Below are 26,801 nucleotides of genomic sequence, written 5' to 3'. Positions count from 1 at the left end.
ATTCTTTGCCTGTGAAGCACTTTGGATCATTGAGGTTGTAGCTTCATTGAGTCATGTTGTACAGCATGGAACCAATTCCTTTGACCCACCATGTCCACATCAACCTTTTTGCCTATCTATACTAAATCCATTTTCAGAATTGGGATTGTATTCTTCTATGCCATGCCCTATTAAAATGTCTGCCTTGGTGCCTGTATGCATGTTCCAGCTATCAAAAAAACTTGCCCCTCAGATCCTCTTTAGCCTCTCTCCTCTCTATGCCCTCTTGTTTTTGATACCCCTACCATGGGATAACTATTTTGACCATCTACCCTACTTGTGTTTCTCTTCTATAAGGTCATCCCTCGGTCTGCTTCGCTGGGGGGGGGGGGGGGTGGGGGCTTGAAAAAGCCCAGTCTATCCACTCTCCCATTGCCAATGTCCTTTGATTGTGAGAGATGCTCTCAAAATGCCCACATTTCTTTCTAATTAGGTGCAGGAGTTGAATATAACTACCATAATACATTGGTTTTTTTAAAACTTTATTTATTCATTCAAAATATAGATAATAATTAACATATATAACAATAAACTAAACATGAACGATATATTTTATATATAAAAGAAAAAAGAAAGAAAAAGAGAAAAAAGAGAACCCCTCCCCCCTTTCAGCCAACTCTCCTAAGGAGAGCCATAAAGAGAAAAAAATGAAAGAAAAATTAAACATACATATTAAGATCTAATCAATGTAAATCAAAATGTAAATATTCTGAATATAATTATTAAACAATATTTCATCTCATTATGCCATCTATTAATATCAATCATATTTGTAACTTTCCACATACTAGCAATACATTTTTTCGCTACAGATAATGCTAAATATACAAAAGCAAGTTGACCTTTCAGAGGTTGCAAACTACTCAATAAAAATACTGTCGGATCTAAAGGTATTTTAATCTTATACAGGTATTCCAAAAACAATTGTACTTTCTTCCAAAAAGATTGTGTGTGTGTGTGTGTGTGTGTGTGTGTGTGTGTGTGTGTGTATATATATATATATATATAAACCGCATGAAAAAAAAGTTCCAACAGCGTTACCACATCTAAAACACAAATCTGATTCATGAAAATCATATTTTTTTTAGTTTTTCAGGTGTTAAGTATAATTGATGTAAAAAATTATAATTATTTATCAGTCTAGTTACACTATCACAACAAATATCTGACCAATCATCCTTGGAAAAAATAAAACCAATCTCCGCTTCCCATTTACCTTTAGATTTATCCCATCCCTTTTTATCCATACATAATACATTGTTAATGGATGTAATGCATATATCCTGGAGATATAATCATTGCATTTTGAACTTCTCCATTTTATTTGATCATATCTAATTGAATATATTTTTTGGAATCTCTTCGTTTTCCAAAGTTTTGCTTGATGAGAGTGAGGATTGACAAATTTTACCTGTGGTCAACTTGACAATTTACTAGTGACTTTACAAAAGTAATTTGGAAAGAAATGTTCATTCATGAGATTGTCATCTATTCTCTTGGATGAGGTTCCAAAGTGGGAGCAGATAATTTTTATCTCTTTGCAACTTCTACTTTTTCCATGCCCCTTAAATCCTCAAAGTTGAAATGGTCATTTTTTTCCCCCAGTGTTGGTTCTTTCCTTTGAGCAGCATGTATCTAAAGTCCTTTGAGTAGATGTTTTTCAACACTATCTGGGTGTTCGCTTATGTGGAAACATCATGATGTTAGTCTTGAAACTCTGGGATCTTTGTTAGTATTCCATAGCTTGTAAGTTTAGCTTTCCATAGGAATTGTGCATTGAGGGGTTAGAGTATACAGTTTGAATTCACTTCTGAATTGCTCTGGTGTTATTTGAAACCTTTAACAATTGTTTCACGTGAAATTGTGTTAAGGTAGTTATATTATGTCTTTTTTAATTTAACGGGGCACATTAAAACACTCCCAACAAAGGAAAGATATCCCAGATCACTTTGTGAGGAATATGGGTCCAACTATTTATTCAAGAATATTTTATTGTCATGTAATAAAACAGAAAATGTGATATTACACAAAATTTCCTTTAGACTATCATAAGGCAGACAAAGACTTGCTATCAGCAGAAATTGCCCAGTGCCCCTTAGAATCCAAGAAAGAGAAGCAAACGAGAGTACCCAAGAGTCACGGAGTGTCCATGGATTTGCCTCCACAGCCACTCAGCCTTCAGTCGAAACCATCAGCAAACCGAGCTCCAGATGCAAACCTCTGACACAATCAGCCACCTCGGCACCCTCTTGTGTCCCAGTTTAAATGTCAATGTAGATCACACACCACACTAGGAGAGGGGGAATCTACCTGTTAATAATCTCTTTATATGATAATGATTTGTTTATTGAAACAAGGTGCATTGCAATTTCCCAGGTAGAGGTCAGGTGATATCCGCTGAATACTGTGGTGATTTTTATTGGTGATTCCAGCTAACTGTAACCTCTGTAGGATCTATCAAAACAAGCTTAGTGAAGTATTTCTAAAATCATTCATCAAAATGGCGGGGAAAGTTACAACAATATTGTATTTAAGTAAATCTCATTCTCACTGATAGAACAAATTGCTGGAGTTTTCAATTACTTTGTTCCTCTTTATTTTTTGACATCCTCTTAGAAAATGAAGTTGCAGGATTGAGAACAAACTGAGCAATAAAAATTATTGCTGCTGAATCCATTCTTCAGAGAGTTGCTTTGATTCAAGTCATGTGGCGGAATAGTAGTATATTGTACTCCTGCATCTATGAAAAGAGATGTCAGGGATCGAGATTATGATTGGTGCATTTATCCTGATCATAGTAGGGCAATGTCCCAAGTTAAAAATCAAAAGGAGAAAATGCTGGAAATGCCCAGCAGGTCAGGTGGAATCTGTAGAAAGAGATTAGATTCAGTCTTCCTGCATGTGAAATGTTAACTGTTTCTTCATCCACAGATGCTGCCTGACTTGCTAAGCAACAGCATCATTTTCCGTTTTATTTCAAATTTCCAGAGCCTTTTTTCTTCCAAATTAGAATATTACATATTCATCTAACTCATTTCAATTTAATTTTAACCATTGATGAATGTGTAGATCAAATAATCGATTAGTGCTTAATTCTAATGGAAGTTAGAAGCATAATTTGTGCTTTTTTTAACGTGTTTTTGGAGAAATGTTCAGAAACATTTCCAAATCTGTGAATTATGCTTTTTGTTCCTCTACTACTAATAATTAAATAAAAAGCTCATTGTTCAAACTACACAACGTCATTTAGCTTCTTCCGCCTTGCATACTTTGTTAGTGTGAAACAAAAGGTTGGGTGTGTATCTCTATAGTTTCAAAAGATAAAGCCTTTTATTTAAAAAAAATCCTTTCTAGAGGAGAAACCTGGTCTAGTAATTTCTTCAGCCTAAAGGAAATTTTTAATTTTAAACCGTGTAAATATAATGTTATGGCTCCCTTATTTTTTATGAATTCAACTTGTTATATCTGTTTTCAGGAATTTCAAATGTGGTCTCAGCATTTGTTGAAAGCAATTTGTATGACAAAGTTTATAGGATGATATAGAAATAGAATACAGTACGTCCTCTTTTCCATCAGCAGAATTGCACTGAAATACAGTACAACTCCAATTCTCCAAAATCGGATTCTCCGAAATCCTGTTATCCAAATTTTCAAAAAAAGTTTCAGGTAACCATATAGCCATATAACCATTTACGGAGCGGAAACAGGCCATGTTGGCCTTTCGAGTCCGCACCGGTTCACTGATTTGAATGAAGATATCCGAAACAAATCAGAAATCCCCATTTATCTGATTTTTTTTGAGCCAAACTGACCAGGGACCTCAGGCTCCTGGTGGCAGCAGCAGTGGACCTCAAGCTCCTAGGCAGGAGTGGGAGACTTGGACCTCAGTGGGGAAGTGTCAGTGATCGGCAGTGGCCACTATTTTTTTGGGTGAGAAGTAAACATTATTTTAATGCTTAAAAAGCTTTGCTTTGTTGTTTAAGCACTTACAAGTGATTTTGTTGTTGCGACTGGGCTGTTTTAAAAAAAAAAGACCAGTTCTCCGAAAAAATTGTTTATCCGAAATAGGCCCAGTCCTGACCATTTTGGATAATTGGAGGTGTACTGTACAATTAAGCAAATTTAATTTGTGTCCATGACTTGAAACACTTTACCAAGTATTTAGGTAAATATATATTTGAATATGAATTGGATTACAAAAGGCAGGTTTTTTTTCAATGTTCTTTACAAGTTTTGCAATGTGGCATCATTGATCATGGCAATTAAGTGTCTCTAGATTTTCAAGCTCCGGTCTTTGTACTTAATTCAGAAACGTTTTTGTTATTGTGAAGTGATACAGGTTTCTAAAATGCAGCACTGATGCCTACAATAGGATTCAATGTTCGTTCAAGCTCTTGTACCACCGAAGAATATGTTTGGCATGCTCATGGGAACCACCATGGTACCCTTGTGTTAATCACTTCACTCAGAAGAACTTAAATATAAGCAGGGGTAGGCCATTTGGTACCAAGTACCAGTTTAGTCATTAAGTAAGATTAAGGCTGAGCACATGTTCCTGCCCTAACTCAGTGATCGAGCCTCCATGCTTTGCATGGGTGTAGAATTCCAAAGATTTATTGCTGCCTAACTCATCTTAATACTGAATAGCTGATCTCTTACCTGAGACACTGCCACTTGGTTTCATGCACCAATTCAGTGGAATCATCTATGCATGTACCCTGTAGTCTTGAAAGCATTTTGTGTGTTTCTGTGAGATATTTTTAAGTCCATCATGTAATATTGATGCTCATTGATGCTGCTTTTAAAGTTTCGAAAGTGATTTTAATAATTTTATTGTTACTTTATAAAAAGACGGGATCTGGCTTTATTACATTTTTGAAAGGCAAAATAGCATTATTTAATTTTAAATAATTATTAAAATGTCCAAATGTCTCTGATTTGCATTCACAAAGGCGTTAATCTTTTTTGAATTCTCCGAGCTTTGCAGCTGCAGTCTACATCATCCACTTAAGATCAAAATTTGCCTTTATTTTACACTTATTCTCAATTTAAATTATGTAATTATTATGTTAAATAATATTAAATTATGTATGAAATAAGATCAGATGTGAGCTTTTAACATTTTCAGTCCAGGTTTGAGAAATATATTCTAATTCTAAATGTGTTCTCTGTATTTAGTGTCTAGCGTTGGTTGGGAAGTTGGCCAGCTGGCTTTCTTTAAAGTCATACATTGCACAGTCCGATAGAGAGCAAATTAAACAAAATCCTGCAGCAATATAAGCAAATTACCCAGCTGCCTTGTCAGTGGCTGCACAGCGGATGATAAGAGAAAAGCCAAGATGAACAAAAGGCGTCTTTATTATTACTGGGTAACTCAAGATAGAATGCCATCTACCTATTCAAGTTCACTAAACATTTCAGACCATGAATCCATCTCAACAAACCAGTTGAACTTTAATTCTAACTGAAGATGACCCCAGGGAAAATGTAAAATTTCTCTCTCTCTCCCCCCCCCCACTGCCACCATCTCCTCAACCTTTTGTCCTTTCCCTTTTAATTGTAGTTTAGAATTGGCAGTGGCACAGAGCTCCAAGTGCAATTTGGCAGCCAATTGGTGGAGGTCTACATAACCAGTTGTAACTTTGGTAGTTTGAAAATCTGTTGTGATGAATCCTTGTAACTGGTTTATTTCAGTTTTTTGCCATGAGCAAGCAGTGCTAAATATAGATGTGTAATATTTGAGGAAAGCAAACGAAGAACAACTTTTTTTTTGCTAGTACTGTATATTTTCGGAGTGGCCAACTTTGCTTGGAAACAAAGGTGAATCTTAGCAATGATGCACATTCTATTTATCTTCATTAACCAACAACAAAGGTGTTCCACCAAGAGGATTCAGCTAAATTGTGAGAATCTTTTTGAAAAACCTGCTGACACAATTACCAGATGGCTGTAGGTGCACAAGAAATAATCAGATCTTCTTTTTGGGTGGGGGGGGGTTGGTGGAGAGGAGGTATGGGAAGAGGAAAGAAAATCATTACTCTGTATATCATTCCTGTCTTTTATCAACATTTATGTACCATATAACTTAACCCTCTGCAGTCTATACTTAAGTCTAACTTAAGTATAACTGCAGTCTATTTCAGTGCAATTTTTCACTGTAAATTTAACCTATCTCTGTATCCTATCCAGAGCAACTTCTGAGTTGGATACTTAAGTCTAACTTAAGTATAACTGCAGTCTATTTCAGTGCAATTTTTTTTGGCTAAGGATTGAGAAAATTAAAATACTGTAAAATTCCTGTTATCCGGAATTCAAGCAACTGGAAAAAAAAACCCAAAATAAATACAGAAGTTTAAAATTGGTGCGCCGCTCTGTTAGTTCTCCATTCACACAACACACAGTCTCAAGCAACCAGAAAACTCTCTTATCCGGCATCGACCAATCCCTGTAGGTACTGGGTACCAGGGGTTTTACTGTATATTAATTCAAAAAACTTAAACTTCGGCGATTAGCTTATTAATCACTTGGATCTACACCCAGTAAAATCTCAAATCAAGCAGAATATGATTTTTACAGCATGACTTCAACTCTACAATATCATCTGGAAAATAATCTCATTGTATGTAAAAAGGAGAATTATTTCAACATGTAGTTTGTAAGCAGAATTAAATTGGTGATTGCATTTACAGCATTGGAAGGATATTGATACTTGTTTGTACAAGTTTTACCCATTATCCAGTGGTTTTAGCTGGTGCTCTAGATTTTGTTTAGCATGAATACAAAAATTGATGCTGTTTTTTTAACCAAATCAACTAAAGTGATTTGAGTACAGAGTGTGCAGTATATCCATGTTGAATTAACTTTTGTTTTTGTTGAAATAAGCCTCAGGTTATTTCTCAATCTACTCCATTGTCTCCAAGGTGCACTAAAGTATAACTTCCATTAAAGTAGGATCTCCTATATTCAAAATGCTTAGGCATGCAAACTTGACACTTAAACCCACATTGGCAGACACCTAAAATCTTGGTTAAAGAGATGGGCTTTGGATATCTGAAGAAATTGAGGGGTGAAGCATTCAAGGGCCTGCAGCTAAAATTATACAACATATGCGGGGCTTGCAGAGAAGTCGCAATGTTTTGGAGCAAGAGGTGGTTCCAGAGTGAGGACCACAAAGGGCTTTGAAAATGATCATTTTAAAATTATCATATTGCTCTGCTGGATGCCAATGTAAATCAGGGATCACAAGGGAGACGGGTGAAAAGAATTTGCTGCAACTTGTATGAACAACAGAATTTTGGATGAGCTCATGTTTGTAAACAGTGGAAAATGGGAGGCTGGCCAGGAGATCAACTGCAGTCTCTCCAGTTCTCAAGACTGTGCAACCAGTTAAGATGGCAACTGCAAGGCCGTACTTGTGTGAATCTGTTTTTGATCCATTTTACCACATTGCCTAATGAAGCGGAGTCCTGAAAGAGGATGGCAAAACAAGCTTCTGCAGTGCACGCCCATTTCCATATTTAAGGAGTCAATGATCTTTATTTGAGCTTTTGGAACACTGGATTAATGTATTTTGCTTCTATTTATTCATTTAAATTCTGTTATGAAAACAATGCATGTGGTATTGACAATAATGGGGATTTTTTTTAACTTTTTAAGAAACCATATTTTGTGACAAAGTACAGACCAATGGTTCTTAACCAGTGGCCAATGGCCCAATGGTGAGCCACAGCTATGTGAGTCTTTAAAAATGTTAAACAAAATACTTTAAATTAGATAAAGGTGGACTTCTTACAGGGCTGCCTTTGACTTGAAAATATTACTCCGTCATTGCCACTAGTGGACCATGGCATGTTAGGCCAAAGGCCAGCTGGGACTTAGATTGAAAATGGCTGAGAACCACTGGTTGAGGTGAAGGTAGTATTTGCAGGAAAATTCATTCCGTTTCTTGTAATAAAATATATTTAAGAAGTCGCAGCCTTTAGGAGTTGGGTGATCGTGCTGGAGAGATTTTAAAATGCTTAATAACAAGGTGCTGTTGAAGATTAGAAAATTCTTGATCATAATGAGCACTGCTAATGTTTCTTGTGGTAGAAAGATCTGGGTATGTACTGGAAAAAAATATCCAGACTGGAGCTTCAATGGAGATTATATATACCTTATATTTCGGCGTATAAGCCGACCCCCCCCCCCCACAATTTTCTGGCTGCCTGAGGTGCCCAATTGACTGGCATATAAGTCGACCCCAATAACTGAGATTGGCTGTTGACCATCGTATATGTCAATTTTTTTTTCCTTTCTCCTCCCTCCCCCCCCCCCCCCCCATCATGGATCTCATGGATCGCTCTGCTGGGCATTGGCCGGAGGTGATTGCTATCACGGAGAGTCCATCAACACCATGCAGCAGGCAACAAAAATGTGAAGGGAACTTTAAGTTGAAATTGATAGAAATGGCCAAAAAAATTTGGTGTGCATGAGAAAGTTGGTAAGAGATTGGAGGAATAAAGAAGAGACTTTAAGAAACATGCCAAAAAAAGGAAATTTCTTTGAGGAAAGGAATTGCTCATTGGCTGGAGTCCGAAAATCATGTTGCAGAATGAGTACGTGAACAGATGAAAGAATGCTACATAATCACCCAAAATAAAATAAGAACATTTGCACTGCAGTGAGCCAAGTGGCACCCAGACCTCAGTGATGATTTTTGACACTACAGAAGGCTGGTGTGATAAACTGGAAAAAAATCTAGTATTATGCCAAAAAGACATCTTAATCATAAAGTTGTAAGTTTTCACCAGTTTATTATATGGAACCGGCAGGAACACCAGTTTGCATTGGCAAATATTAGAAACATGGATGAAACCCCCATGAATTTTGACATGATAGACGATAGAACAGCGGAATGAAAAGGTGTAAAAACTGCAGACCAGCCCATGAAAGGACCAGGTTTACCATGGTGTTATTGTGCATGGCTGACGGGACAAAGTTTAGACCCTTGGTAATCTTCAAATGCAAAATTCAACCAAAATAGTCCCTGCAGGTATTTCTGTACATTTTCATCATAAAGGATGGATGGATGAATATGGTGTAAAGCTATGGATAGACAATGTGTGGAACAGGCAGCCAGGTGGCTTATGCAAAGAACAGAGTTTGCTGGTCTGGGATACGTTTCATAGACACTTAACTGAGAACACTATAAGAAGATTAGCTCTACATAATACTTGGTGGTTTGATGTCCAGACTGCAACCTCTCGATGACTGCTTGCAAATGCCATTCAAAGACCATGTGCGCAAGGAATGGAATAAATACATGGATGTCGAGTGCAAAAAAATAGTTTACAAAAAGCGGGGCAAGGTGTACTGCATCATTTGATAAACTGTATAACTTCATCCTCAAGGCATCGGGCAAATTTAAAGTAGGGACTGCAATAAAATCATTTAAAAAGTGGAATTGTTGGCACGGAAGATGATTTATTGTGGGACACTGACGACAAAGCTGAAACTATCTCATCAGATATAGACTTGGACCCATATGATGACTGTTTACAGTGAGAGTTTGGTTGTGCTTGCCTCCATCTTTGCTTCAGACGATGATTGTGAGAGTGATTTTGAAGGGTTGTAAATGTGTTGTTGTTTTCAGAAAATGATAGCAAATTTTGAAGAGTGATAATTATGTTGTTGTTTTCAATTAAAATCTGTCAGCGTTGGGTTTTTTTTCAAGGGTCAACTTGTATGCCGAACCAGTTTTCAAGGGTCGACTTGTACACCGGATCAGCGCGGATTGGATTTTGAGCTGAATTTAAAGTCTACCCGGCATCTAAGTTGACCCCTTTTTTTTTTTGGAGAGTTTTTTTTTTGAGTTGCACTACTCAACTTGAATGCTGAAATATATGGTATTTCCCAGGCCTATTAAATAGTTTGTTACCAACAAATATGCCCTTCATGGGGGAACAACAGTGGTTGATAGTAACAGCAGTTTTACAGCATCTCCAGAAATTTATTCAGAGTATGTGATGAAGTATATTTCTGATCCCCCTCATTTGCTTGTCCTCCAAGAAGAGCTGGGGTTTCTGAATCATTTTTTCAATATTATTTTATTGTCATGCAATTAAAACAGAAAATGTTTACTATAAAGCAGACAAAAATTCAGCAAAAATTGCCCAGTGCCCATTGCAGCCAGTCAAAGAAGCGGCTTCACCTCCAGCTCTCCGGTAGCCACGCCAGACTGATCTTCTGCAGTGGTGAATGCTTGCTTTCATTCCTGTCATATTTTTAAAATAGTTTGGTTTCTTGACGCCTTTCACCTTTGTTTTCTTTAACTGGAGGAATGGTAGCGATGTGTTTATAACTCAGCCACAGAGTGTTATGGTTCTTGTTCTGTTCGGAGAGATGAAATTTCTGCAGCATCTGTTCCATATGTGGAACTGATTTAGTCTAGTGACATTGTTATCGGAGACCACTTTGATTGAACAGAATTGGTATCCAAAGTAGAAGCAGGGTAAGTCACACAACCCATTCAATGAGGTTATGGCTGATCTGATGTTCAGCTCCCATTTCCTACCTGATCCCCATACTCCTGACGTGCTCGTGGCCAACTCATCCCTTTTGGTTAACTTGTATCCTGATCTCGTTCCATAACTGGTCCAATTGAAGTTGCTGGGAATTGGGGTGGTGTTAATGCTGTTAACAGACTGGAATCTTAATGAGCAACAAAGGATTATTGTTGTGGTTGTACAGACAGATTCAACCACGTTTAGCTACTTTCTTGGTCAGTTTCCCTTCATGCCCAGATGGAATTTCATGTTTGCTAATGAATATTAACTCGTAACTCAGTTAAGAAATACACTAGTAATCATGTGGGAGGTGTTTGGGCCTTAATTTAAACAAGGGGCTTTGCTGCTGCTCTGTATGGCTTCTTGGAGGGTCTTGAATCATGGTCTCCATTACAAGAAGGATAAGAGCTGCTGTTGCATGGGAAGGTGCAACAAATCACTTCCCAGAGATAATTCTCAGGTCCTACACCACTCTGAGTTAGGTATGATCTATTTTCCTTCAGTTTTCCAGAAGTTGAATCAGCTTTTCCTTTTAAGGGCAATTAGGGATGGGTAAAAATATACTGTTCTTGCCACATCCTGAAAAAGACTAAGCAAAATATTTTGTCTACATATGCATTCGATCAAAATTTCATGTGGTTCCTGTGGTGATTTCTTTTTTCTTTTGTCTCTTGATTGGAGTTGGATCACAGTTTCAGTCAAGTGTTCTCGAATGAAATGCCTTCATGAAAGGGAATTAATTTTGAGGATGCCCAAAAATCCATGTTTCATATTTAGATTTTCTAAATTCCTACCTCCTTTAGTGAACCCAAATTGGTCGCTATTGGTGATATTTGTGACAATTCTGCAGATTGCATGTCAATAGCTTTTTGACCATGGGAAACAGCAATTTTTAACTCGAGGACACGAATGGGTTGAAAAACATTGGAGTAAAAACTGGGTCTAAGAATGTTGTTTAAATGTCATTAGAATTTGACTGAGCAGTTTGATGTGGCTTTTTTGTTCAATGACTGCCTTAATTGTGATACTCATTGTGCAAATATTGAATTTGTCAATTCCAAAATAGGAGGGAAAAGTTATTTTGGCTTCAATTTATTTTTCAGGGGATGTTTTGTTCCAGATGGCAGAGGTCCACAGGCAAATTCAGATCCAGCTTGAAGAAATGGTGAGTATTTCTCTTTTAGAGATATTGTGTATTTGTTGAAGGACATCGTTGAAACACTGGCAGGTGTACCTGATGTGTAAAGGTTTCAGTGATTTTATTTCTCTCCTCATAACACAGTGCTCCCTCTCAGGGGTCCTACCACCCAGTCCTATTGCCAGCAGTATTTTATTTAAAATCCTGTGACTGCGGGGTCTGGACCCAGGATGGCGCCACCTGTGTTCAGCAACGTCCAAGAAGGGTTCCGGATACTGAGGGAACAGCAGACTGGCACAGGGCATCAATAATGGAAATAAACCTCCCCCCAAACCTCCATTAAGAAGGAAAGGCATGGAGACGACCCAAAAGTGACCACAGTGGCAGACCACCAAGGGGCTCTGCAGGTGAAGGACACATGGGCAGCGCGCTCATGGTGACTAGAGGGTGAGAAACCCACATGGGCTGTTGACATCTTGAGGTCAATGGACTCTCACCAGGTTGTGAGCTACTGGAGACGAGCTCATGAGAACCATGTATCAAAACTGGGATTCAAGAGGATGCTGAGGGCAAGAAGGGCTCCTGAATGGCTCTGTGCTGAAGGCTTCCTCATGGTGTCTGAGGTTTGGATCTGGGCTTGGGTTGTCAATGGTTTGAACTCAACAGGAGTTTTGTGTGGCTGCAGAGGCTGCAGGGGGACTGGAGGTGAAACCATGGACACCTGGTGACTCTGTTGCGATTTGCTTATGTTTCTCTCTTTCTAACTGTAGGGTTCCGGGCAGTGCTAATGGCAAATCTTTGTCTGCCTTATGGCAGACTAATGTCAATTTTGTGTAATATTGCAATTCTGTTTTATGACATGACAATAAATAGTATCTGATCTGCAGCACACCAGCACAAATTCCATTTTATTCTTCACAAGTATCTATGATCAATCCCAAGATTCGACTACTTGCCTGTGTACTATGGGCAATTTATTTTGCTTAATTAACCTACCATAAGGTCACAAGATAAGTTTGCAAACTCCGCACTGGTGATTAGGACTGAACCTGGGCCATTGGAGCTCTGAAATAGTGGCTGTAATAGTTGAATTACTGTGGTTCCCTATTTGTTCCCTGGAGATGGATGCTACTGGCATAGTTGGCATTTATTCTCCATTCATACTTGCATCCTGGCTAGGCTACCTTGGAAAGTGTTTTACAATCTGGAATCACTGTAGCCACCAAAAGGATCTAGAGTCAAATACAAGCCAGACTGGGTAAGGACTGGAAATCCCTAACCCTTCCCTGTTGTTCTACAAGAATCTGGTAACTTCATAGATATATTATGGTGATTTCTTGCCACGGTGGGAATCAAACCCTTATCTCATTCATCCGTCCCTGAATGTTGGTACAGTGACATCATAGCCGTGCTACTGAAAATGATTTGCATGTGATGCTATAACTTATCTGTTACAATTATTGTGAAATGTTTATTAGTGTAAAAATATTAAATTGAATATACTTTTTCCAGAATGAATACTCTTATTCAAATATTATGTTAACATTTTTGATATTTAAATCAGAAATTTAAAGTCATGTTTTCAATATAGGTTTAAGTACAAATCAAAATTGGTGCTGTCCTTTGAGCTATTGCATCCTTAAGATGCAATCTTGATTTGAAGAAAAGGCGTGAAATTGGATTGTAGTATGAGTCTCTACTAGAAGAGTAAAAATCCATGCTAATTAATATTGAACGACAGCTTGTGTGTGGTAAAATTATAGCTTTTAAGGAGTTGAATTTGGAGGATCCAAGGTACAAAGGCTGTTTCTGCAGTGTGGGGGTGTTCAGGGGGATTCTTGTTTCCTTGACATTATTGAAATTGAATATTTTATGTTCTACAACTGACATTTTCTTGCTGTTACAGTTGAAAGTGTTTCACAATGAGTTGTTGATGCAACTGGAGCAGAAGGTTGAGTTGGATGCCAAGTACTTAAGTGTAAGTTTCAGGCTCAGTTGTCTGCTGTCTTGCCACTTTATTAATAATGATGCATTAATCTACCCAAACACTTTTCAATTTTGAAATATTGTAGCAAAAATGGCATGTTTTCAAATACATTATCAAATGAGAGTATGAACTGATTACAGGATGTAATCTAGCAGGGGTGTAGGCTCTAAGTTTAATTACCATGAGGATTGAATTGCAGCTTTGAAATAATTGCCATCTGTATAATTTATAAGGGAAGTGGTGGTTTAAAAGAATTGAAATCTGGCAAGTATTTTTTGGACCCATAAGATCCTGGAATATTTTCTGATGAACATTTTGGGGTAGATCTTCCACATTTAAAGTTAGCTGCCACATTCTGAATTGTAGCAACTCCTTTCTGCAATGGAAGGATACACATTTTGCACAGCACCTAAATGTTGATGTAAGCATGTTGTTTATAGTTAGTTTTTTGATATTATTTGGCAACCAAGTTAATGTTTGATCTACCATTCAGGTCAGAAGAGATCTCTTCAGCTGGAGGGGAGTGAATATTTGGAATCTATTCAAGGCTATGAAAGTTCAGTCACCAATTTTTTTTTCAAGAAAGATAGATTTATGGTAATTGAGGGATATGGGGTTGGTACAGGAAATGGGAACAGAGGTAAAAGAACAGCCATGACCTCAGCAGAGCAGACGTAAGGGTCAAACGATTTATTCCTGCATTCATATATTCATAAATATTTGTGTTAATTTGGGACGCATGCAAAGTTGCTCACTTGTATCTCATCCCAATTAAGTTCTGACATCTATTAAGGTTTATTTGTGTTTTGCACTTTCTTGATTTATTAACTAATTTACATTTGATTTTTGTTGGTCTGAATTATTTCCATTTGTTAAAAGACCTAGTGTGAGAAATTTGAGTTTCTCATCATTCAATGAATCTTCTTTTGAAATCTTATACATTCGACAGTAGTCTGTGGATGCATGCAAAAAACCAAGTGTTATGATGGATATTGTATTATCACAATGGCTGCAACAGATCATATTTATTTTGCGTCTTAATTTCCATTCTTCCTTCAAATTTTTCTGTTGTATACAAATCTTTCCCGTTGGGTTGTCAAGTTGTCTCTAGTACTATTGACCAGTCAAAGCCCGCTTGTATTTCAGTGATTTTGGAAAGACAAAACCATTCTTTATCTCGAAGGTGTGAACTGTTTAACATTTTAATAGGCAATTTGCAGATAAGTGTATCTGGGCTATTAGGATGTGAATTAATTTGAAACCATTTGGATATTAAACCCATAATTCCGACTTGTTTTTTTTTCTGAACCCATTTTGCTTCCTGTCCCATATTCTTACCATCAATTCCAGGCCTCTTTCCTGTGGCTGAGCTGATGCTGTCAACATGGCTGGTGTTCACGTTTCTGTTTATATCTGTTCCTCTTTAGGCCACATTGAAGAAGTACCAGGCTGAACATAAAGCCAAATTGGAGTCTCTAGAGAAATGCCAGGCAGAGCTGAAGAAACTGAGAAAGAAGAGTCAGGGGAGTAGAAATCCTCAGAAGTATGGAGACAAAGAGATGCAGGTACGTGTTTGGACCAAAGTGGATCTTCCTGTAAGTGTTTAAGAAAACTCTTGGAAACTTTAATTTGACAGTAAGGAGAGAATGTGAGGGTGGAATTGGGAATTATTTTTAATGTTCTCTTAGTAGACTAGGTACCTTAGGCTGGCCTATGATATCTTGGTTGGTATTGGAATAAAGATTTCATCCCATTCAAGTAATGGAAGCTTCTGTGGAAATTATGTTCAGTCCAGGTTCTGTTGACAGTGTACAAATCTACTGTAATCTGCCACAGAGGTGCAAGGACATGTTGTTAGATGGATGATATATTTTTTGAATATTCGGTTAATGTCTGTGCTTTAGCCTGTTGCGAGTACTTAATGTTAAAATATGGCGATTAAGGTCATAGGTATTTATTTGTTCAAAAAATACGAATAAAATACAATTGTTTCCTTTCAATATTAGGAAATTGGACTCGGCATTGAATGATTGCAGTTGCAATTTAAAAAATAAAATTAAAAAAAATATATAGACTTTAACATAAAAGGTACATTGCATTACATTTGGGGGAAAATACAGTTGTGTGATTTCACCCAATGAATTGATAAATTTTAATTCATATGCCTCCATGCCCTCTGTGTACATTTGTTCAGCTCACCTTTTCCCAAAACATTTTCAACCAACAACTTAATTCTTCATGCAACTTAAATTGTTAAACTTGTTGGAATCAAACAATGAAGGTCGAAAATCCATTCCAGAGGTCTGAAGTGGAGGAGGTTTTCAGGGGATATGATTGCAGTACATCAAATTGAGGGGTATTGATAGCATTGGCTGCAGGAAACTATTCCCAAAACATGGTAGGTACAATTAAAGGACAAATATTTAGGCTAAAGGGCAAGAGATTCTGAGGGGGGGGACCTTTTTCACCTGGGAACGTTCTGCTTGAGAGAGTGGTGAAAGCAGAGCTAATTAGTATTAACTAGTATTAGTAGCTAACTAACAGCATTTGAGTGTTTTGAAGAGCACTTGAATCATCTGGGCAATAGGGGGCTCTCAGCCAAGTGCTGAAGAGTCCTATGAATCTGATGGACTGAATGGTCTATTTACATGTTGTGTGAGCCCAGCCATTCTCAATATGGGGGTCACAGCACATTTAAGGAGGAAATCATAAAACTAATTTTTATGTAGTCAGTAGGAGAGAAGTATGGAGGAAACCAATTAATCTTGACTGCTTTACAGGAAAGGGGCTCCATAAACTTTCAATCAAAAAGGATTGAGATTGCTTTAAACTTCACTTGAGGTTTGGGTATTAAATTCAGGGAAGCAGTGCTCAATCCAGATGTGAGATTAAACCATTATTTGCACCTTGAATTAATTCAATAATATGATGGATATAACATTTCAAGCATCTGGACCTTCCTGAATCAACAAAATGTTGTAGGAGAAACCTCTGCGTCACAATCAGCCAGATATCTGAGTTGATATACTTCCTCTTGCTTACCATATGCAATTTAAAGCCTGCTGTTGTCCTGCTAATAATGCTTGGGTATTGAACCTGGCATCTCTCTGGTCCGGCTAAATAAAAGGCTGAGTAATTTATATCCTGAATCACAATATATCAAAGGAAAAGAAGGGTATTTTAAAAACCCCAACATGTTAATTGCAATTGCTGTTGATTCATTTTGCCTGCTTTAGACAACAAATCATGGAAATCAGTACACCAAATGCTACTAAATGCCTTGATTTTGTACTTTCTCAAATATTTAAACATTTTCTTTCCATGTTGCTCTATGCTTCTAAATGTGTAATTTCACTGCTTATCTCCAAAGATGATTTGAAAAAACACGCAAATGCTGGAGAAACTCAGCAGGTCAAACAGTGCTTTTATGTAGCAAAGGTGAAGATACGTCACCAACATTTCAGGCTGGAGCCCTTCACCGAGGTGTTTTCCCACCAAAGATCGTTTGATAGGAGTAGCTAGATGCTTTTCTTTTTTCTAAACTTGGCTTAAATAAAGACTTGCACTATACATTGCTTTTATAGAATTAACCTTTCAGTGGAATCCTTCAAGCAGGGTGTGAATCTTATTTAAAATTCAGTTCACAAATTTAAACCATTTTGGTCTTGAGGAAGATCCGTTAAACAAATCTTGTGGCACACATTATTTTCAATTTGCCTTTAGAGATGTGATCAATATTGCTTTGACACAGCCATGTAAGGAGCTAAGTGGGGATTTTACCAAAAGTATGGTCAGTCTTGTTGATTTTTAAAGTATAAAAGAGGATTGAAAGCCAGAGAGGTTGAGGTAGGGAATTCCAGGGATAAAAGTACACGTAAAGCCTAGCAGGGTGCATGTGAGGCGAAATAGGAGAATTATAAAGAGTGTAGAACAGGAAGACTTTTCAAAAATGGGTTGGTGCTTTACCATGGAAATAATGTGTAAAGGAGGGTGAGAATTTTAAAATAAAAGCGTCTGACAGGAAATCACTGAAGGTCAGCAAGCACGACAGCAATTTTTAGAAGTTTTATTCTCCACTGTAATTTATGGTATAAAAAGAATCAAAAAGTTTTTTGTCGATAAAATAAGTTGGCCAGTGGACAAGCTGGAGTAAGAAACGCCAACAAATAAGCATTTGGGAAGAGAGGTGAACTGTCGTAATGTGTGTCTGCACTTGGTAAATAAAATGTATTTTGTGTATCTGATGCTATGAAGACATAGCCATTTTAGGCACTCTGGCAGAATGTACTGCTGCTGTGACGTATTGCTGAGAATCCTATGATGTGTTATCGCACCACTGGCAGGGTGACATCAGCTATGTACAAATGTGCTTATAAAAATTCATTGTGTTGAAGCACACAGGAACATTGCTGATTCTCCACTGCTCTTTGATTCGCAAGGCACTCGTTCCTTCCTCACAAGAACATTCAATTGCTTTAACATGTCCTATTTTTATGCTTGTAATCTCTTCCATATCCTGCACCCCTCCCAGCCAAAAACTGATTAATGGTCATTGTAAACCACTCAGGACTATTTTAGTTGTGTGCATAGATTATAATTCATCACCCATGAATTTTAAAATATTTTCCACATTATTTTGCTTAAAATAGAACAATACAGCAGAGTACAGGCTTTTTAGCCCATGGTGTTGTGCCGACCTATATGAACCTACGCAAAAAAAACGAATCCTTCCCTACCTCGTATTTTCTTTCATCCATGTGCCTGTCTAAGAATTTTTGACATGTCCCTTTTGTATGAGCCTCCACCACCACCCCTGGCAATGCATTCCAGGCACCCACTACTCTCTGTGTAAATAAATAGAAGCAGGGTAGATAGGATGGGGGGAAAAAAGACATCCTGGTAAATCTCTTCACCATCTCCAAAGCTTCCACATCCTTCCTGTAACGAAGCAACCAAAACTGAAGAGAATATTCCAAGTGTAGTCTCCCCGTAGTTTTATAGAGCTGCAACATTACCTCTTGACTCTTGAACAATCCCCTGACTAAAGAAGGCTAGCATATGATAAGCCTTCTGTGCAGCTGTCTGTGGCTCCAAGCTTTTTACAGCTAATGACTTTGTTCAGATGTTTTTCTTCACTTGCGTGCTTTCATTGAACTGCATCGTCTGACCCCTGTCTTAGTCACTTCTATGACTTCTATTTATGGAATCTGTGGAAAACTGCAAGCTTAAATATGGCCCTTCCTTGTGGTTCATCTCAAGTATTGACTTCCTTCTCTTTTTGAAACAGTTAGAACCCCAGATCAATGATATAAAAAGATACCCACTGACTCTTGTATTAAATTTAATACTCTTTTTCAGTACAGGCTGCATTAACCTAAAAGTACAATTTAATTAAGCAAAAGTACATATCAGAAATTCTGATTGACAGACTGACAGATCTGGTGTTTGATGCAGTCAATTCAGCTGTTGCTTACTGGGTCTTGAGGGTAACCTGAAAAACTCTTTGGTATCCACAGCCACTTCAGCATCTGTGTGGATCACAGTGGTGGAAAAACAAAACATTTAACTGGCGTGATAGACTGGTATTTTAAATCTAAATTTTGTCATCGGTTGTGTATTTGATTGGACAATAATGTACATTTGTACATTAAACTAAGAAAGACAACTTTTATTGTTTGGCAATTACTCATTTTGAGGAGCATTGAAAATAATCATTTAATGTTGACAGCATTTTAATTAAGAGCTTATGCAAATAATCCAAATTACAATGTATCACCCTACTTTTTGGGTCCAATGATCGCTGTGCCTTCAATTTTGGTGTGCCAGTTTATGTGATTAAGTTAAAGATTTCTAGAAAGTGAATAGAACATGAGGGCAATGTAGTTACTGTAGCAGTTAGTGAATGTAATGCTACTACAGCAGCAACTGTGGTTTGAATCTGGCGCTGTCTGCATGGAGTTTGTACATTCTCCCTGTGCCCTTGTATATAACATATAACAATTACAGCACGGAAACAGGCCATTAGGCCCTTCTAGTCCGCACCGAACCAAACACCTCTTTCTAGTCCCACCTCCCTGCACAATGCCCATAACCCTCCATCTTCTTCTCATCCATATACCTGTCCAACCTTTTCTTAAATAATACAATTGACTCCGCCGCCACTATTTCTCCCGGAAGATCATTCCACACGGCTACCACTCTCTGAGTAAAGAAGTTCCCCCTCATGTTACCTCTAAACCTCTGCCCCTTAATTCTTAACTCATGTCCTCTTGTTTTAATCTTTCCTCCTCTTAACGGAAATAGTCTATCCACATCCATTCTGTCTATCCCTTTCATAATCTTAAATACTTCTATCAAATCCCCTCTCAACCTTCTACGCTCCAAAGAATAAAGACCCAATCTGTCCAATCTCTCCCCATACTCCAGATGCTTAAACCCAGGCAACATTCTGGTAAACCTTCTCTGCACTCTCTCCACTCTGTTTATATCCTTCCTATAATTAGGCGACCAGAACTGCACACAGAACTCCAAATTAGGCCGCACCAACGTCTTATACAATCTCAACATCACCTCCCAACTCCTATATTCCATGCAATGATTGATAAAGGCCAGCATACTAAAAGCCTTCTTCACCACCCTATTCACGTGAGTTTCTACCTTCAGGGAACGATGTACCGTCACTCCTAAATCTTTCTGCTCTTCTGTATTCCTCAATGCTCTCCCATTTACCACATATGTCCTATTCTGATTCTTCTTACCAAAATGAAGCACCTCACACTTATCAGCATTAAATTCCATCTGCCATTTTTCAGCCCACTTTTCTAAGCAGCCCAAATTCCTCTGCAATCCTTGAAAACCTTCTTCATTATCCACTATTCCACCTATCTTAGTATCGTCTGCATATTTACTAATCCAATTCACCACCCCATCATCTAGATCATTAATGTATATAACGAACAACAATGGGCCCAATACAGATCCTTGAGGCACACCACTGGTCACCAGCCTCCAACCTGACAGACAATTATCCACTACCACTCTCTGGCCTCTCCCTTTCAGCCAATGTTCAATCCATTTGACTATCTTAAAATTTATACCGAAAGACTGCACCTTCCTAACTAACCTTCCATGTGGTACCTTATCGAAGGCCTTACTGAAGTCCATATAGACAACATCCACTGCGCTACCCTCATCCACATTCCTAGTCACCTCTTCAAAAAATTCAATCAGATTGGTCAAACATGACCTTCCTCTCACAAATCCATGTTGAGTGCTCCTGATCAGACCCTGTCTATCCAGATGTTTATAAGTACTATCTCTAAGAATTTTCTCCATTAATTTACCTACCACAGACCTCTGGGGAGGGCGCGGGCTCATGAGCCAGAAGGGACTGTTACCATGCTGCACTTGAATCCAAGTTTTAAAAAAAAATGTTTTGTTCAAAACCAGGGAGAATTGTAACAATTATATCTTAAAAATTAAATTTGTGAAGGCATTTGAGAAAATCTATTGTTTTTAATTTGTAGAAATAGAAAAATAAATGTAAGAATTTCACAGATAGTAAATGGAGTGAAATGAATTCAGAATAATATTGATAACTCTCGAGTAATCTGATCACATGGGTAGCAATTCAAACAACTACTTCATGTTCCAGCTTTGAACAAGAATCAGTTCTCATGATTGCAGTCTTGTCCTTTTCTCTTAAACAATATGCTTAAATATATTGTAATTTTTTTCTAATGTAGCTTTCTGAAATGACTAATATGATAGGTGCCTTTACCCCACCCCATTCACTTGCTCTTTGTATTGTAAAATCACTTAACTGCAGTGTGAGTCATGTACAATTCAGTTGGTAGCTATGTACATATTATCAATGATTTTAGAGAGCTGTCATAACATTTTAAATCTATTAAATGCTCAGTGTAGGAGTGCTGGTTCCAAGGACATTAGAAATGACTACAAGCGCAATTTTTGCAGAATAATTTTTCTAGGATTCCCTTTATAATGGAAAGTTTTAGTCTGTCAAATCTGGACAGTGAATAAAATCAACTCTTGACAGCATGTCATTATTATTCTTCACAGTTATGTTCTCATTTACTTTTGTGATAAATCAGATTTAAAAAGAAAACTAATTTACCTATAAACTGACTGAAATATGTTCCTCAAATTTATCAGTGATTTTAAAATTTTCAAACTTAAACTATTTTTTAGACATGCAGCACAGTCACAGGCCCTCCTGGTCTACGAGTCTGGGCTGCCCCATATGATTTTGAAGGATTGGAGGAAACCAGAGTACCCAGAGGAAACCCACGTGGTCACGGGAAGATCGCACAAACTCTTTGCAGAGAGTGCCGGATTCGAACCCGTGTCACTAACTGCTACAGACTTGAGCATAAAATTTTGCTTTGATTCCATTCATGATCTAAAATTCACTTTATATCTTTTGTATAATTGATTTTTAAAAAAATTTTTTAAGGCCCGCACCTCTGCGCACAAGGTTTTCTAAGTGTTCTGACCACTTAAAAATATTACCTAATGTCCATTTTCTCTGGCATTCTTCCTCCTGGGCCTACCTATTTGCCCAAATTACCGTAAATCCACATTCTGCTGATTAGTCCTTTCTACTGTTATACTCCCGTCTCATGACTTTCTTTGTTTTTGTAGCATTTTGTTACCTTGCATCATTTGCAAGCTTTGACTTTTTAACCCCCATTTCCAGGTTTAAAATTTTCTCTGTACTTGTTTATTTGTTTTATTTGTATGTACTATGATGTGCAGAATAACTTGCTATATTATTCTGGCCTAAGAAACTTCCTGATTATTTTATTAGATGTCCAAAACCTTGTTACTTAAAGCTTTTTGCTGACCAGAAATTATCCATACCTCTATGTTCACATTGCCCTTGTATTATGTGTCTGTATCTTCAAAATGAGCCATTTGGAGATAATGAACGGCATGTTTGAAATGACTCTAAAGGTCCCTAATAAACAAATTCTGGGCTTTTTTTTTACAAGAATTTTAATGAATGTCATGGTATTTCCTCATGATCTGCAGTTTATTTTTCTCCTTGATGCTGCTCACGTGGCTAAGATTGGGAGAGTCATGAATGTGAACCCATGTCATTACACTCTGGGTTAGAGCACACTGAAGGACTAATTCAACATCATCCTATCTCTTAATGGAGCCTTTAAAATCAGGATCATATGCAGTAATCATTTGTGATCATTGGAGATATTTGTTTTGATTTTAAAAAAATTCATTAAATGTGTATTCATTTCTTAGCTGCAGTGTGCATTGGTCTAACTGCTTTCCAGAATTACTTTGTTAAAATTTGGACCATTTCACCCAGGAGTTGAAGCTGTTCGTGAGTTCATTCTGATAACACTTCAAATTTGACAGATGCTTTTTGGGAGTTGACTATTGAATTGTCATCACCCAAAAACATGAAGTGGCCCTTTATTTTTCTGCTGATAGACAAGCTTAAATGTGCTTCCTGGTTGTCCAATCTGATTAATGTCAATTTCACCATCTTCTAGACATATGGTATTGATGAAAGTGAGAATTGAGGATGAATAGGACAAGACCATTGTAGCAGTGGCTACAAATGATTGTTGATATTGGTTTTTCTGGATACATGTCACCATTGCCATGGATCACCCTGTCACTTATTTTCCTATCAACCATCTTTTTCCCTCATACTGATATGTTGTACTGTATAGCTCAATTGTATAATTACATGCAAAATCTCAGAGCATTAATTTGTGCTATTATTTGCAGCTCCCAATTTGTTTTGTTCTCAGTGGTTAACTGCGTATGTTTAAGATGTTTGTAAAAATATCTAGTTAATCTGTCATGAAGCCTCAATTGCAACAAAACTGGTTTGGAAAACGAGGCATCAAAGGAGGAACAAATATTTGGACAAAGCGTGAAATATTTCTGTAAAGGAGATTCTTTAAATGTGCAGTGTGGCAGTAGGTGGAGCGGGAGGGCAACATCACACTCATACAACTGCTAATTGGCTCAGTATGTGCAAGAGTTGCATCTTTTTACGCTTATTGTACAATGGATAATAACTCGTGCAAGGACCGCTGTATTGGATAGTGCTAAGGAATTTGCCAGTTTTATTTGTCTTATTTCCCTCCTGAATCTGCAATTGCTATATCAACCATGTTTCTGTTCAGTTTAACTGATTTCCACGGATTTCTTTCTCTTAAGTATTGCCGTTCCCAGCTATGAAAAGAATTTGTGGTATGACCTAGTTTCTGTCACTATGGCAACAGCTCATCATGCGATTTGTATTGGAAAACAGTAGTTTGTTATGGAAAATGTCATTCCATGAACAACTGAAGATCAAAGATGTTTAAGGAAACCTTGCATAGAAAAGAATTTCCAGTTTTAAGAACCACTAAAAATTTCAATGTAGGTAAAATCGAAGTGCCCTTCAGAGCAAAAACTTGGGGTGGTTTTGAATTCAAACTATTAGGTATGATGAGCATTATATTTGCATAGCCTGTTTCTGTTAAACTGGTTCTCAGAGGTTATGCCCATCTTACTCGCCATTCCATCCTGAAGTGTAGAGTTTTTTTCTTCATTGTAACTACTTCAATTTCTAATGTCTAAATATACCGCAATTTGGGTTCAAAGCTGATTATTTGTTTGTTTCTCTTTTTTGAAGTACGATTAATAATGTTAAATCATGAAGTACATTCTTGATCAGAGTAAAATTTTGCTTTAAGTGAAAGGTTAAAGATAAGCATAATTTCTATCTTATATACAAGTCAACTTGTCATTGTCCACTGCTAAACCCTACAGGAAATCTCATGGGAGTTTCAAGTTAGAAATAAATAGCCAAGCCATAATCCTCTTTGCATGGGTTCATGAACAAGGTAGCCTCCACCTTCACTTATCTCTTCACCACCCCTGGTTTCATCTGTCATTTTCTTAGAGCCTCCAATAGCCCAGTGGTTAGAACACTGGTCTTATAAGCCAGGGATCGCATGTTTGTTTCCTCCGTGGGGACGCTGGACAAAGTGGCGACTCTGTCTTCCTTATGGTAGACATCTGCTCAGGAATGCAGAAACCTACAGAAAGTAGGAATCATCACGGGCTCTGACCTCCCATCCATCGTTAGACATCTATGTGAGGTGCTGTCTCAAAAAGGCAGCCATTATCTTAAAGGACTCCCATCACTCTGGCCATAACCTTCTCACTAATACTCTTCTCGTAGAAGCTGAAAGAACAAGCTCCTCTACGTTCATGAACAGTTTCTTTTCAACTGCTCTGATGCCACAAAAGAATTGTCTTCACTATTCCAAAGTTGTCTTTTTTTTCCATTAGGATAAACATGAATATTTATTATCTATCGTATTTATCATCTCTTTTGAATTCAATTGTTGACTTTGAATTACCTATCCAGCTGCAGTAAGTAAAAATTTTGGTGCATATGTACAATGGGGCCTTGAGTTACTAAACTTTTTTTGCTGGAATGGAAGATGCTGGAGAAAGGATGATTTGCTTCTAATTTCTCCATAATCATCATCTTGTGTCATTTAAATAAATAGCACATTTTAAATAGCAATTCTTAATCATGTTTTGGAAAGAGATTTAGGAATACCTTATTAAAGTTTACTTAACTCTTTATTAATCTTCTTTTAACACAATGTCTATTTCCACTTGGGGTATATATTTGTACCCCCACAAATGGGATATATTCATGACTAAACTCAGCAAGTAGCTTTTTGAATCACTCCCATCCTGTAGCATTTTATGAAGTAGTGCAATTGCTTATTGTAGCAACTTTGATTGAGTAAAAATATAACCTTTAGTTGCTGTATTCCATCATCTCATAAGGCTAAAGTTTGCACTTTTGCAAATATTTTACGATGTATATTGAGGAATGATGTGATTAGAAACTAGTTTGGAAAGTATATGCAGTTAACAGTGGTTGCAAATATTATTGGTACTCTATGCTGTGTTTTATTGGGAAATGAGGTGCTATCCTGAATAAGGTGTCATCTTTTTCAGCAAGTAATGCTCTTGAAGTAATTTTAAAATAAAACATTTGTTAAATTATCTCATTTTTATGCAGATATTGATCCATTATGTGAGAAGTGTAAAATTTTTGAAGCTTCGTATGTTCTGGGAGTGCCAAATTTAGAGATATTTTGGAAAGACATTTCCCAAACTTTATCAACAATTTTTAAGATCAAAATAGAACCATGTCCATTAATTGATTTGTTTGGTTTTTCATGTGAGCCTGATATAACTTCTGTCTGCAACTCAGGAGAAAGTTTTAGCCTTTATCACACTGCTAGCCAGATGAGCAATTTGATTAAAATGGAAAGATGACTCCTCCCCTACCTATACACGGTGGTTATATGATATAATGTCCTATTTAAGCTTGGAGAAAATTAGAAACAACATTAAAGTTTCAAATTGTAAATGTGTGGAGCCCATTCATAATGTTCCGGAGATTCTCTGTCCGATGTCTGGAGGTTGTTATCCGGTCTACAATTTCCCTCTTCTTTTACAAAGGTTACCTTGATTAGAGGGAGGGGATAGATTAGATTTAGTTTTTAGGTTTTTTGTTTATTTTTAAAAATCTTTTTAATCCATTTTTATTTGAATTAATTTGGAAAATATGGGCTTTAACGTGGTTATTCAATAACTTGTTTCTCATGTGGATTATAGAACTATCCAATGTAATTCCATCATTTTGTTTGTATGTATATTATGTGTTTTCCTTAAAATGTTGTATGTAAGTTTATATGTTAAACTCAATAAGAATATTTAAAAAGGAAAATAAAACATTTAAGGACACTTTGCAGCTTATACACTGTAAAAATTAGCATTTTATTTCCCATTGTAGAAAGTTGTAAATTGCAGTCAATGAAATGAAATTAAAAATTAGTTGATCATCCCCAGAAAATAAATAGCATGTATTCTATAGATTGCCATTTAAAAAAAAATGTCAAGTATTTGTATTTGAAGATCCCTATGATAACACAGTTGACTCTATAAGTTATTTATGGCAATCTGTGTATTTCAAAATTTGGATTCTGTATTTTAATTCAATGCAATTTGGCAGCAC

General features: G+C 37.1%; 1 protein-coding gene across 5 annotated transcripts in view; it reads left to right on the top strand.

Annotated features, from left to right (window-relative positions):
- LOC138759472 (BAR/IMD domain-containing adapter protein 2-like) overlaps positions 1-26,801 on the top strand; it is a 90,158-nt gene that overhangs the window by 42,214 nt on the left and 21,143 nt on the right. For all 5 annotated transcript variants that reach the window (XM_069929953.1, XM_069929951.1, XM_069929949.1 and 2 more), the window contains 3 exons: positions 11,690-11,751; positions 13,631-13,702; positions 15,139-15,276. In XM_069929953.1, the coding sequence (XP_069786054.1) occupies positions 11,690-11,751; positions 13,631-13,702; positions 15,139-15,276 (272 nt within the window). The remainder of the gene's footprint in view (positions 1-11,689; positions 11,752-13,630; positions 13,703-15,138; positions 15,277-26,801) is intronic.

The sequence above is a fragment of the Narcine bancroftii genome, chromosome 3 (genome assembly GCF_036971445.1).
Source record: "Narcine bancroftii isolate sNarBan1 chromosome 3, sNarBan1.hap1, whole genome shotgun sequence".
Classification (NCBI taxonomy): Eukaryota; Metazoa; Chordata; class Chondrichthyes; order Torpediniformes; family Narcinidae; genus Narcine; species Narcine bancroftii.
Note: the sequence above shows the minus strand (reverse complement) of the source record. Positions and strands in the feature narration are given on the sequence as shown.